Source organism: Periplaneta americana, chromosome 1 (genome assembly GCF_040183065.1).
Source record: "Periplaneta americana isolate PAMFEO1 chromosome 1, P.americana_PAMFEO1_priV1, whole genome shotgun sequence".
NCBI lineage: Eukaryota > Metazoa > Arthropoda > Insecta > Blattodea > Blattidae > Periplaneta > Periplaneta americana.
The window spans coordinates 76901687-76917160 of record NC_091117.1 but is presented as its reverse complement, the minus strand read 5'-3'; the positions used below and the strand labels follow the sequence as shown (position 1 = coordinate 76917160).

At 35.2% G+C, this 15474-nt stretch overlaps 1 protein-coding gene across 1 annotated transcript in view; it reads right to left on the bottom strand.

The window, feature by feature from the left end:
• Positions 1-2617: 2617 nt before the first annotated feature.
• LOC138696840 (uncharacterized) overlaps positions 2618-15474 on the bottom strand; it is a 33966-nt gene continuing 21109 nt past the window's right edge. The window contains exon 2 of the mRNA XM_069822289.1: positions 2618-13580. Within this exon, the coding sequence (XP_069678390.1) occupies positions 12104-13580 (1477 nt within the window). The 3' untranslated portion in view covers positions 2618-12103. The remainder of the gene's footprint in view (positions 13581-15474) is intronic.

Here is a 15474-nt window from a genome sequence, read left to right as displayed (position 1 = left end):
GTTGCATTCTACTGCTTTTCTGCTTGTGCGCATTGGTTGTGCTTTCGCTTAGTATGCGGCATGAGCATACAGTTCCCACATACTGGACGACACACAAAATTAAATTTTTTCCACTGCTGTTAAACACAGGTTTTGCCTAGAGAGACTGTATTTTAGAATGTGTGCTTCCAAGACCGGTGTTTGTGATTAAGGTTTTCAGGGCTGAGATGCCATGGTCTACAATTTTACCAGTCTACCAGTAGACCACGACATATCAGCCTGGAAAATATTCATCACAGTGATGCACAATTATTTCGACTCATCTTTTAAAACAGAAATGAAAAACTAAAACAAAAACATTTGAAACAGTAGCTGATCATTGATCTAACCGCACACACAAGCACAAGCCCACACAAACTCAATTAATAAGTAAGTGATAGAAGAGAAGACTTGGGTTTGATGCCTTGATACCAATCACCGCACAAAACTGCTACACAAGCAGCCTGGCCCAACCAGTGTGGTGACTTCATGATCTTGTTCCATGCGAGACTGTGAAGCAGCCCATGGGCTGGGCCGTTGTGCAGGTTTCTGCCACTTACCAAGTGGTCCTATTTCAAGGACAGCAGACTACTTGAGGGTGGGAAAGGAGTTTAATTTTATCATGCTCTGTAATAATATAAACTCCATCTGGTGTTCGGTCCCTTGCAGAGTACACATTCTGGGGAGACAAAGAGTTTGAAGGTTTAAAAACACTGAATTGTCCACCACTGTGAAGTAACAGCCTGCCTGACCGTAAAACAAGCGGGCCTGGGTTCAAATTCTCGTTGGGACAAGTTACCTGATTGAGGTTTTTACCGGGATTTTCTCTCAATCCATTCAGAGCAAATGTGGGTAACTTTCGGTGTTGGAGCCTGGTCTCATTTCACTGGCATTATCAACTTCATCTGACTCAGACGCTAGATAACCATAGTAATTGATAAAGATCGTAAAATAACAAATTAAAAAAACACTGGATTCTGTTAAAAAGTTTTAACCTACATATTCTACGTTGCCTTGCATGTATACCTCTCGCTGCAGATGTCATAAGATATGAACCTCTTCAGAAGGTAGTTCAGAATTTCTTTCAGTTTATTCTAGTATCATCAATCAGGAAGTCCCTTGGGCTAGTTCTTGAGGTTGCGTTTAAGGGTTCTCTTAGTTCACATAGCTTAACTTACAAAAAGGTTCGAATTGACTGTCAGCGAAAATTTATAACGTATAAGTGAATCATCATGTGATTCATTTAGATCTGGCAGAATGTTAACTTTTTCTTGTATAATATTTAAATCAGTGATATTTTCGTTCCATTTACATAAACATCAAGTATTATTTTGTTTTTAGTTGTTTTCGTTTCTTGTACAAATATTTATTGCTAAAAGAAATTGCACTTTTGTTCTTAATTTTGTCTACTGCTAATGCTATGAGGGAGTTTAAGTGCCTTCCCTAATAAATGACTTACTACAGAATGGTAGTGAAAATCTAAGGTTAGGAATTGGAAACTGACACGAACAGGATTGTTGAAGGAAGTTTATACAGATTTCATGCACACAAATGAAATGGATTTGTTGTGACTGTCTGGTGAGATCAAAATTTCAATCCAATGTGTTTCAATTGTATTAAATAAACCTCTTTAATATAGAGTTCAATATTCATTTTATTAAACACAAGCTCAGATATTACAGAAGGAATCCAAATGCTTTTACATTATAACATGAAAGTAGAAATTCGAGGACTTAAAGTCAAAGAATGCTTAACTAAAAAATCGAATTTTTTAGTTAAAGGTTGTAAAATAACACAAAAATGGTCCTCACATACTTACTGCCAAGACGTCATGTTTCTCTTTAACGATTATAAAGATATATTGTTAAAGAACTCCACCTAGACATAGTTATTCGACACTATGTGTAATCAATTATTAACATTTATAAACATTAAATAGAGATAACGTTCTTTGATATTTTCTTTAATCTTTTCGAAGTTAGGCAACAGTGTGGCCTTTTTTGCTTCTATCAGTTATTGTTACCATGTTTTCATTATTTTTACATGGTTCATTGAAGAACTGTTATTCTTAATTAAGATTTTGACATTCCAACAGCTTAAACATGTGCAATTATAATAGCAGAGTAAGATTAATAGCTGACTTAGCTCTAGAAAAAGAAAGATGATTCTGGTTTCCCAAAATACAGTTGATACTTCATTCAATATCGAAAGTAGGCCATGTCCTTCATTGGATTCTGGGTCTCTGAGAGTCTTACAAGAATGTGAAGAGGAAATATTTGCAATGCAACCCAGTATTTCAGTAGTAAGTAGGCTCTAATAAAAAATCTTATATAGGTCTATGATATTATTAGTACAATGGCCATATTATGAGTGTGATGTTGTCTGGGCAAAAGAAAGCTTGCTGTTGCTGTTGAAAATAGAGATATATACAAAAAGCAAGTGTTTGTTGAGCTACTTGTATTTGAAAACATCTATTGGTTATTATTAAAGTAAATAATTTGTGAGTTACATAAATTTAATATGCATAACGCAATTTCTTCTTTGAATCAATATTAATTGGACTTGTTTTATTTCAAATATGGTTGACAAATGATCAACAGCACTTGTGCAAGTGCAAGAGTACAAGAACCTGTACGATCTAAGATAGTGGTATTCAATCATTTTTGCTAGCATACCTCCAAAGTACAATTTTTGTCTTCGAACCCCCAAACTGCATTGCAATTATATATGAAAAAAAAAAAAAAGATTATGATTAATGTTGTATATGAAAGCAATAATAATAGTAATGAATTATGTAAAATGTTACTGAAGCAAGGAAAAATAGTTGATATTGTAAAAGAAAATATGTAAATTGTAATAATTATCGACAAGTATAACAAAATATCTCACAATTTTTACATACCTAGTCAGTGGGATGCATACCCCATGAGACAACCCTGCATACACCTAGGGGTATGCATATCATTGATTGATTACCACTGACCTAGGAGATAATGATTATCATAAAATTTCTTTCTGTCTCTTAAGAGGTTTGGAAAAAGGATGATGTTTACCGAAAAAACCTCTTTTGGTGTTGATCTCATGAACTCTCATTCTAACCTCTCACGTTTTCTCTTCCTCCTCCATCTGGGCCCATAGGGTTAACAGAAACATTTCATCCTGAGACACACTAGACATGTTGCACTTATTACATTAGAACTGAGACTGATTTTGGGGGGGGGGGGAGGCATGTCATTCGAAGCTGTGCCTTGTTCATGCCTCTAGTGGGCATTCAGCTTTAAGTGTCAACATGACAGTAGGATCTATATTAATGATTTTATGCTGTCAATTATGGCTTAAAATGAAGAAATAATTTGTTTCTTCATTATTTATAATTCAATGCTAATTATTCTTTTTGTAATGACCTGTTTTGACCATGTATGGAATTACTGATTGCATGATATAAAAAGAAAGATGAAGTTTAATACACTTAATTTTGTTTTTATATGATGCTAACTACGAATGTAGGAGTTACACTTAGTGCCAAAGGATGTTAAGACTCTAAAGTTTATAAATAACGCCTTCAGTAAAGTTGTAAGTGAATATTTTTTAAGCCAACATTTCTAATCAATTATTTGCAAAAATAAATCAATAATAATAAAATAAACACTGATGTCTACCTTTTTCCTATCTCCTGTAAAGTTACAATTTTGGAGATAGCATTGTCTGTCTTTAAGCCCTCAAATTATTCTCTGATACGAGTGTGTTATGAAAGGTTTTGCCTCCTAATTTTTTATTTGAAAATGGCTAGTTATTTGAGTAAAACAAAAAGTGATAACTTCCTACAACTTTATTGTTCATATCTATATAATTATTTCTATGCATAGTCACCCTGGCGATCAACACATCTCTCCCAATAGAAGATCATTTTCTTGATACTGTGACTGTAGAATATTTCACTTTGACAACAGAATCACAGCCTCACTTGTGTCTGCACTGCATCGTCAGAATTAAGAGAGGTTCTTTCAGGTGTTCTTTAAGTTTTGGGCACAGATGAAAATCTGATGGCTCCAGATCGGGACTGTATGGAGGATGATAAAAGACAGTGAAACCAAGTCACATTGTGCACAAAGTTTTCGGAATCTCAGTTCTGTGATTATTGCCTGTACATGCTCCGTCCTTTGCCACATAAGTAGAGAGTGATACCAGGTACAGCACAAACAGATCAACGTAGCACAGTACCAATGTCTATACATTCATCTCCATAAACAGACTTCATTCTCCTGATGAATGTAAATTGGAGCCACATTTTCTGCCATCATAAACTTTATCACAACACACTCCTTCAGACGCACCAACATAGTGCTGTTACATGCCGTCATGTTTCAGACTATAATTCAGAGCTTCTAGCAGCAGAGGTACGAAACTGAAGCAGGAAAGTTAACTGAGTAGAATGTATGACAGCTAGTACTCCTAAATTTGTTAACAATAACACAAAAAATTAGAAGGCATTACTTTTCAATACACCCTCATATAAGCAGAACATTGAGCTTTCACAGTATGCACCTATGAACTTTATAACAGAGATAATATAAGAAAATATAAGGATGTACAGTCAACTCTGGATATAGTGAACTCTGTTATAGTGAACATTCGGCTATAGTGAATCTAAATCTTGGTCCCGACCCACATACATTAAAAAGTACATTAATTTTTTCATTTATAGTGAACCCTCACTTTGGTTATAGTGAACCTTAAAAATTGAAGTTACAAAAGTTGTATCCTGACAAATTCTTATTTCAATTCAGACCTTCTTGTATAAAATTGAAAGAATGTGTTCAGAACAACATTCTAAGTTTCTTACTCTTTTAGTCAAAGGACAAAGGTAGGATTAGTGATTCCTAGACAATGAGTTGTACTGTAAATCCAGGCAAAGTGTGACGACCTTGCCTTACTCCATCATTGAAGAGTTGCCATTCCGTTCTCAAGCACACTACTCTATTGTTATTTCTAATCCTGCACTGTCAAAGGGTTGCCTTTTGTTCTCAGAAACATTTCCATTACGACGGATAGCATCGAAACAACGGAAAATGAAATTGTCTTTTTTTATTAAAATGGGACAGATATTATGTTCAGAGCATAAATGAAGGCAAGATTCCGATGACATTCAAACTCCATCAGCATCCTCTCAGTTTCTATTAAGTGACTCAGGAAATTTCAAGGCTGAGTACGCAGTCACACCATAACAGTGTTGTCTCAGCACTCTGTTTCTAATGTTCGAACACTGAATGTACTGTATAAACATGTCAAAGCGCAAAGTGTTTTCTTTGGAAGATAAGGCGGATATTATAAGTGACAATGAACGTGTTCTTTCGCAACCGGATGTGGGTCGACGGCACAGTTTAAGTAAATCAACTGTGAGTAACAGTATACAGTGTAATCCATTCCACAAAAATGAAATATTTTAATTATGTATAGTATTTCATTTTCTTGTTCACAATACATTTCATTCATTCCTGTCATTTAAGGTTAGGGGAGAGACACTTCGGATTTAGTGAACGAAATATGCAAGTCCGCAAATGGTCACTATATCCAGAGTTGACTGTATAATCGAAAACTATCTGCTGCAGTGACAGTTGTTAGTAACTTCAGCATTTGTGAACTGAAAATTCTCAAACACCCAGGATTATGTCGTGTCCATAATGTGACGTAAAAACTGAATTGGAAAAACAATCCTTCAAGATTTAGGCTACTGAGATGTAGTAGTACTGGATGTGAATGACAAGTAAAGAATAGGACTTTGAACACTGCAAGTATGTTGCTTTCTTTCAGTACAAAAAAAAATGTTACAGTTTAACAATCCGTTAGAACTATTTTAATATATGATTTAAGGAAAAGAGAGTTTTATCAATCTCCGTTAAAATTAACACACTGTTACATTTCTTGATAATAAGTAAACATTCCTTTTTTGTATTGTTAAAGGTTCAACAATTCATTAAATATTTAAGGTGCTGGCAAGATAATATTTTTTTGAAGTACAATATTGCTGTATCACCATTCAAGCATTTCTGATATACAACTGAATACAGGGTTTATATAGGCAAATGTGATACTCCAGTACATTGGCCTTAACTTTAAATCGGCTACTGCTTCTCTTTCAAACTTCAATAGAGCACTCAGCAGATTATCAGTTTCAAACAGTACCCAATACACAAGAAAACGCATAGTGAAGTGGAATTTTACAGCTGGAGTAATGTGTTGTATATACCTAAACACCAGCTACCAAAAAAAAAAAAAAAAAAAAAAAATCCATAAAGAAATTGCATGTCTGCATATTTGTTATGTGGATACAAAAATGGCATTGAGTTATTGCACATTCTTCCCAATACTTTCCATATATTACATTTATCACAGACCTCCTCGTGAAATTTATTTTAGAATTCTATTCAATAACACTTTCACTGTGAACATTCTTTTATCGTCTTCATCATTATCTTGTCTCGTCAGATCATCTGAAATGGTCTCTCCCACATCCGTACGCACACACATACTGTACATGCATATGCTCCGTGTGTGTATGTGCGTACGTGTGTGTGCGCACGTGCTCACCCACACGTGTTTATATGTGTATGTGATATACATATTTATAATATTTGAGTACGGTAATTATTTTACATTGATGTACAGTAAATATACAGTACTATGAAATGAAGTAACTTATGACTCATGGCTTTTGAACAGCATCAGCACCATAGGTTGAAAATGTATTTGACAGAGTTGTCAATGTGACTTTGTGTTTTGATTTTATTGCTCAAGAATCAAGTACACTTTTGGGATGAGCAGATTATTGGCAGCACGTCTAACCAGCTATTAAAACATCTGAAATTAAAAGTTCCCTCTAAGAAGTTTAGGGGAGCTAGGAGAGGGTTAATACACTGGGAGATTATAGTGAGAGGATTGATACAGTATGTTTTGTATACACTCTTTAGTAAATATTACCGGTATCTCAGTAGCTTATATTATATTCTCTTAGGTTTGCTGCCATAATTTTAGAAACAGCGGTAATTTGTTTTGCAATAGTGAAAGTAAGCATATTTAATCTATTTATTTTAATTTGTAAAATAATAAATAAATATACAGATTGGTGTTATGTGAATATACCACTAAGCAATGTGATTATTTTGGGTTAGAATTTAATCAAATTGTATACGATCATTGTGTATGAAAGGAAAGTCTGATGCACCAAATTTAGGGAATGTTGATATATGTATTAAGTCTCCCCGACTATAGCTTAAAATACATACATACTTATGGCTTTTAAGGAACCGAGAGGTTCATTGCCGCCCTCACATAAGCCCGCCATTAGTCCCTATCCTGAGCAAGATTAATCCAGTCTCTACCATCCTAACCCACTTCCCTCAAATCCATTCTAATGTTATCCTCCCATCTACGTCTCGGCCTCCCCAAAGGTTTTTTTCCATCTGGTCTCCCAACTAACACTCACTCATACATGCTACATATCCTGCCCATCTTAAATGTCTGAATTTAATGTTCCTAATTATGTCAGGTGAAGAATACAATGCGTGCAGTTCTGTGTTGTTTAACTTTCTCCATTCTCCTGTAACTTCATCCATCTTAGCCCCAGATATTTTCCTAAGATCCATATTCTCAAACACCTTTAACCTCTATTCCTCTCTCAAAGTGAGAGTTCAAGTTTCACAACCATACAGAACAACCGTTAATATAACTGTTTAATAAATTCTAACTTTTAGCTTTCTTGATAGCAGACTGGATGACAAAAGCTTCTCAACTGAATAATAGCAGGCATTTTCCACATTTATTCTGCATTTAATTTTCTCCCAAGTATCATTTATATTTGTTACTGTTGCTCCAAGATATTTGAATTTTTCCACCTATTCAAAGGATAAATTTCCAGTTTTTATATTTCCATTTCGTACAATATTCTGGTCATGAGTCATAATCATATACTTTGTCTTTTCGGGATTTACTTCCAAACTTAACTCTTTACTTGCTTCAAGTAAAATTTCTGTGTTTTCCCTAATCGTTTGTGGATTTTCTCCTAACATATTCACGTCATCCGCATAGACAAGCAGCTGATGCAACCTGTTCAATTTCAAACCCTCTCTGTTATCCTGGACTTGCCTAATGGCATTTCTAGAGCAAAGTTAAAAAGTAAAAGTTATAGTGCATCTCTTGCTTTAGCCCGCAGTGAATTGAGAAAGCATCAGATGGAAACTGACCTATACGGACTCTACTGTACATTTCACTGAGACACATTTCAATTAATCGAACTAGTTTCTTTGGAATACCAAATTCAATAAGAATATCATATAAAAGTTCTCTCTTAACCGAGTCATATGCCTTTTTGAAATCTATGAATGACTGATGTACTGTATCCTTATACTCCCAGTTTTTCCTCCAATATCTGTCGAATACAAAAAATCTTATCAGTAGTAGCCATGGTGATAGGGACTCAGAATACATGGATAGGTTAAAATATAAGAAATTAAAACTCGCATTATAATGATATTGTAATTTACATGGTTTGATTTTAAAGAATGCCACTGTTTTGTAAAAACAAACGAGATGCCGAACAAAGAAAATGTCAACCACATAAATGGAGACTGTAGATAATGTAGTGTGGTGCGGGATGGACACTATCTTTAAAATCTGCTACAAAATTTGACATTGATAAAATGATTTCGAGGCTAACACCAAAGTTATAAGATGAGACCAAGTCTAAAACATTTCAACCAGGATATGTTAGCCAGGTATTTAACAATACTTTCAATATATTTGAAAAAAGGCAACAAAACTCCATTAAGGCTTAGGAACTGTTGGTTGCCATTGAATTGCATTTGAGTTTTCCAAAGCAAGAGACAAAAAAGTATCCAGCTTCTTGGGACATTAATTTTATTGCAGGATAACTGGTTTCGCAGTTTCATGTACCAGAACTTAAGACTTAATGATTTGGCTCCCAGAAGCAACTAGTATTACCCGTTCATCTGCTTTTAATGCTACTGTTGGAGTTTTATTAAAATCAAGATCGAGATAGGTATAGGCTCTGAAAACATTTGGAATATAGATGAAAAAGGCATGGCTATCATCCTAGATCATATACACCCAGATAGGTCGGCCTTATAGGCTTTGAGGTTAACAACTTTTGTCAGGTTTACTATGCTGCCATCTAGTTGTTACATAAGGAGTCACGTCATAATTCCCATTTGAATTGCATTAGCAATTGTACTGCAATCTTGTGTTCGTTTACAGCAGATGGGTGGCGATCCTGGCAGTTGTTCTCTTCAAAGTGCTGCCGATTTTAACATAGCGATGACTTGTCTGTTACATACATGATCTAGGCTATCGTCCATAAGCCTAGCAAGGTGATAAACAGGTTGGTCAAGCAACTTCACAAGAAAGGAGCACTTTGCAAAAGTTAACACAGTAAAGATATCATAAAGTATTCAGTGATTACACCGGTATGTGTTAAGAGTGTATCAAACAATGAATAAGGAGCACTTCAGTGACTATGTAATACCATTAATGCAATGGGGAATAAAATTCCACCATTTATCGTGTTTCTAAGTGTCAATTTGAAGGATTACATGATCAAAGGTGCACCAGGAATAGTTCCTGTACAACATACAAAACATAGTGGTTGGATGAATGCAGCTTTTTTTTTTTTGCATCATTTTATGAAATATGTTATGTACTCAAAGGAAACTGAAACATTATTAATGTTCACCGCTGTGGAGTAACGGTTAGCATGCCTGACCATGAAAGAAGCGGATCTGAGTTAAAATTCTGTTTGGGACAAGTTACCTGGTTGAGACTTTCTAGGGTTTTCCCTCAGCCCATTAAGAGCAAATGCTGGGTATATTTCAGCGCTGGAGCCTGGACTCATTTCACTGGCATTATCACCTTCATCTCACTCGGATGCTAGATAACCACAGCAGTTGATAAAGAGTAATTTCCGAGGATATCACCCGACACACAATTCCAAGAGAAATAAAGAGAAGAGGAGAGCATTCCACGAACAGGCCAAGAAGAAAGAACACGGCCAGAAGGTATTGGCAGGTGCTACATGTGTGGTAGAACAAGAAACAAGACCACAAGGCAATCTTGTTCCCACTGCTTGAAGAGAATTTGTCCTCATTCAGATGTAATTTGTTTGAACTGTGTAGAAGAAATGCATCGTCCTACTCAGATTAATTGAATCAGATGTAGATTAGACTATCATATGTGTGAAGTCTGAACTGCAAAAATAAAAATGAAAATGCATCAATATCCTTCTTACAACACACAAAAACATCTGTAAAATATTATAAGTGAAGTGAGAATGATTGTTATATCCCTGATTTTTTTCATTGCTACACCCCTGAGTGAGGTATTTAGTTATAAGCCCAAGCGGGAATCGAACCCGCGCCCGAGCGCAACTCTGGATTGGCAGGCAAGCACCTCAGCCGGTGGCTAGTTTTCAAAGAGGATAGAAAAGAAAATATTAGGGATTCTACCTCATGTTACAGAAATTATGCTGGAAACATAAACAACGTTCTTCCCACCACCTTAGGCGACCTATCTTCAATTGCCAATAATTTACAGTGCTGTCAACTCGAGCCTCTGAGGATGGTGTCAAGTAACACCGAAACAGCTGTAAGCCACACATGCTTACATAATTAACACGTGTAAGATCGCCATTTAATCAATTATTTATAATCAAATGTTAAAAGTAGTGTACGAAAGATTCAACATGGATTAAATAAATGGGTTCTTGCTAGAAATACAAGAAAAGGACATTGGATCATACTCACAAGATCCGTGTCATTTCTCTATTGAGGATGAAGACCACGAAGATCCTGAAGATTACAGGAAAGGGGGTTATCACCCTATTGAAATTGGAGACGTGTTCGAAAGCAGATAACTTACCATGTTACTAAAAATTAGGTTGGGGCTACTTTTCCACAGTGTGGTTATGTTGAGATTGTGTAGACAAACAGTTTGTTGCTTTGAAAGTAGTGAAAAGCAGACATGATTTTAGTGAAATCGCAAGAGACGAAATAGAAATTCTGGAATTGTGATATAAATGACATAAATAGAATGAAAATTATAGCTACATGCAAATAGACGCAGAATATACCACTAGATTGCATTTAAACCATGAGTCCAGAAATACTGACATCAGTACATAACACTGTACAAAACTTCGTGCTTTATCTTCTATTTCTATGAAAGTAAGTTATAGGTCATTTATTATCTCGTGAAACCAAATGCAAGCATACACCGTACATATAGTAAGAACCTTATGTTTGGGTAAGAGAGCTCGCTAGCTAGAAGTGCAGCGAATGAGGAACCTTCTCAGTACATAAACTTTCTTTTTCCCATGATGTGCAGGTAGGTTTCAAGAGTTAATGAATGTTCTATACCAATATTAAAAAATTATATATTAGAAGATTACTACATGTCTTCATATATCCAACATTTTACCATTTAAATATTCTTATGGGTATAAAGAATCTGAAAATACGATAAATCACTAGATTAGTGCCAATTTTCCCTTCCACCACAACCTAAATTTTCTTAGAACGGACACTTATGGATAACTTTACGCGAAAATACGTGTTAAGGCATTTACAAATTGCAGTAAAAACGGAATTTATATCCAAAAGGAAAAAATTTAAATCATCAGATTTCGTTTTTTATGTCTGCATACATTTACTTCTAGCACATGTAAAACTAGAGTTTTCCCACACATCATCAGTCACCAACTAGTCATCAATAGGAATTTCTTTCAGAATACAAGAATATAAATGAAATTCAACAGTATTACTGTATAATATATTTATAAATATTTTAATATTGATAATATTTTAGTAGACCTACTATGTATTGCTTAAATATGTTGAATGACATACAAATTTTTATTCTTAAATCTTATTTATTATTTTTTTTTGAAGTAATAGACAACTTCCAAATTTTACACAAAAATAACTTAGTATTTTTTATTGCCAACAGAACTGATCCATTTTCAAAACTTGGTGACTCTAAATAACTCTGGTTGTGCCAATGTAGTGTTGTACATAATTATCTATCTTGTTCTGAAAATTTCTCCACAGTCAAATAATAATGAACAGTTTCCAAATTTGACATGAAAATGGCGCTCTTTATTATCTATGGAATCAAATTTAGTGATGATAGCATGGTGTTCAAAAAACTGTGTTACAAGAACACTAAAACCATATCTACAAACGAACATTTCCAAGTGTGCTAGCAAATTACGTTGAACTATTTTGTTGAACATTGACTCACCTCCAAAATTAGGTATGTATAATCGTTTAAGATTAACAAACTGGGATACAACATACTCAGCTAAAGTATAATCACTCACTTCAAGTACAAGGCACTGAATTGAATGAAATTCAAGAAGAGGAAACCTTTCAGAGTACTCTGATAAACTGAGTCCACTTGGGAAACCAAAATCTGCTGAATTGAGAATGAAATACAGGTGGAGGCACTGTAAGGACGGACAGTTCTCGTTTATGAATGTCAAATCTGTGCCATGAACATACGTAAGTGATAGCTGAGAGAGCTGGCTACCTATTTTCTGAAGCAAGTCTTTTACAAGACTAAATGGAAGATTATTAAGTCCTAGATTTGTTAAATGTTTCAACTCTGTGAGTGGAGATAGATTAACAGATGTAATCTCAAAAAATGAAAGTGATGTTAGATTAGGAAAATGCTCTGCAAGTAATCTCAATTGAGTTGATGTGATGTGTGTACAGCAGAAACCTGTCAGTAAATCTGAGGATTTTGTACAACAGTCCTCATGGACAAAAACTTCAGTCTCAGCCAGTACTCCCAGTATTCTTGTTAAACCTTGTTCAGAAATGCTTGTATATGCTACATCCAATTCTCTTAACTGTTGAAACTTTAATATAGAATCAATGCTTGTGTCAGTGACAAGAAAAGAGTTTCTTATATCGAGAACCTTCAATTCTTTACATGATGACAGACACTTCAAAACTCTGTCATTACAAGAACAAATGGCAAATTCTTCAAGATTCTCTGGAACATGAAATCCAAACCAATCATTTTCAGAAAGCAGATCTTCAAGTCTGATTATTCTTAAATGTTTCAATTTGTGTAAATCTGTAAGGCCTATTGCAGGGAACCAATCACAATACAGTTCATCATGTATAGTGAAATGATCTTTATCCTTATCTTTTCCAAATTTTGTAACTGAAGGATGTAAAATTGCATTTATTAAAAAATGAACCACATTGTCTAACCAGTCTATGTAAGCTGTCCAACGCAGTTTTTTGTAAGTTTTGTCTAGATGGTTCAACAATCTCGCTGTAACCTCGTTGGCAAGACAGGAAGGCACCGTGGTACTGATCAAGTCTTCAAGATGTTTACAAGTCTGTTCAAGATTATGTTGGTCTATTTCTTGTATCTCCGTACTTTCTGGAAATGTTGCAAGTTGCACAAAAAGATCTGACACATATCTTCCGAACTCTTCAACAGCAAGGTTACTAAGGCGATCAGGGCATTCAAAAAGTGTGATACTGAAAAATAAAGTAAAAATTATTCTAATATCCAATTATTTATAATACTAAACATGACATAACACACAAAAATATTTCGGTTTAATATTGCTACTAATATAATGCTATTATTTGCTTGATGTACTGCAGCCACAAGGGACTTAAGCCGAGAATGCCACCCATGCAAGCACAGCTGTTAAGTGCATGTTTAACCTTCAAGAGGCGAGCTACCACTACAGTGTTATTTCTAGTATTATGGTCACGACGTGATATAATACGTTATAAATTGTACATTATATATAAAATACACTGATATTCTTTAATTTTATATAACATTGATGACATTGCACTTCATTAAAATAATTTAAAAACATTTTTTGTTATTTTTTTCTTTCTTAAAAAAAGGAGCAAAATCATTTCAACTGTAGTCAACTGAAACACCATCAGCTTCCATGCATACCATTACACCGATTGTTTTACATGGGCCCTCCCCATCCTTTACCACAGGCTTAATTGACTGCAGTGACCGAAATACAAACCTGCAATCTTACAGTGTATTTCGAATCTCACCAGACCAGTGGACATCGATAACGTCATGCTGCAGCAAAATAGGAACAAAACTGCTGGAAGATTCAATGGCCATCATGGAGGCTGTACAAGTTGTTGTATGTGCTCTGTTAGCAAGATTTTTGCGAAATTTCCATACTGTCATCTCGTTCAAAGAAAAGAGAGCATAAACAATTGCTTCCACCAGTAGTAATAACTGGTCCATTGACATGTTCGTTCATAAGCATTAACATATTTTTTTACGTTGTGCTCATTACAAACAATACAGCAGAACACACTGCCATGACACAACCAATGCATGATGTCATTCGTCTGGTACTTCCTGCCCTATACAAGAATCAATCAGATTCACAGAGTTAGTGTGCACTCAATGTTGGTTGCTTGACGTTGTCAGCCCACTATGAGGTCTGTGGATATAGAGGGAAAAGTTGGATCGGTGTCGGGTAGAGTTCCTGGGTAGCTCAGTTGGTAGAGCATTGGTACGTTTAACCAAAGGTCCCAGGTTCGATACCCGGCCCCGGAACAATTTTTCCCTCAAAATTATTCAGATTCACTGATGGTGGCTGGCTGATGGATACTATCACCACCTCTGCAAGCTGATGGAATTGGTGCGACAGTGGTGGAGCATCATTGACATCATCATTGAAATTTGGAACACCATGATGGCATCAGATTGGTCAGTGCTGAGGTTCGGAATATGCTCTTAGGCACGATATGCTGACAGGACATATCTTGTGCGCCTTAAACCGCTCGGCTAACGAACCCAACACGAATTTACCCGATTATGCAGGTATACGAACTAAGAGTTAAAAATTTGATTGCAATTGTGGTATAAGTCTTCTGGCTTTTAAAGGTTAATATTTGGTTGTGATTCATAACCTGTCTGGAGAGGTCACTAAACTGCGCTTTCATTAAGTAGGGCTATATGATACAGTAAAACAGTCCGGCTAATTTGATACAGACTTTTAAAATGTATCAAAGGCTCTGTATGAAAACATTTAAAACTGCGATTATGGAAATACAGTCGTAGAAAAAAGTTTTGTCGCACAGATACTTTGTAAGTTCCAGAAAGGAGGCAGTGTGCATGATCAGACATACAACGAAACAAAACTAACTTTATTACCTCAGCTAGTCCTTCTCTTGTGAACCAGATTGCTCGTCCTCTCATCATGTGCACTGCCTTCTTTCTGGGACTTATCTGTGCGACAATTTTTTTCTAAGACTGTACATTTTATACTCTTTAAGGAGCCATACTGAACAAAAATTTTAAAAAATCTTTGAGCCTCATAAATGTATTAAAAGAAAAAATAGTTTTGTTGTTTGAAAAAAAAAATAATGTGATATTTGC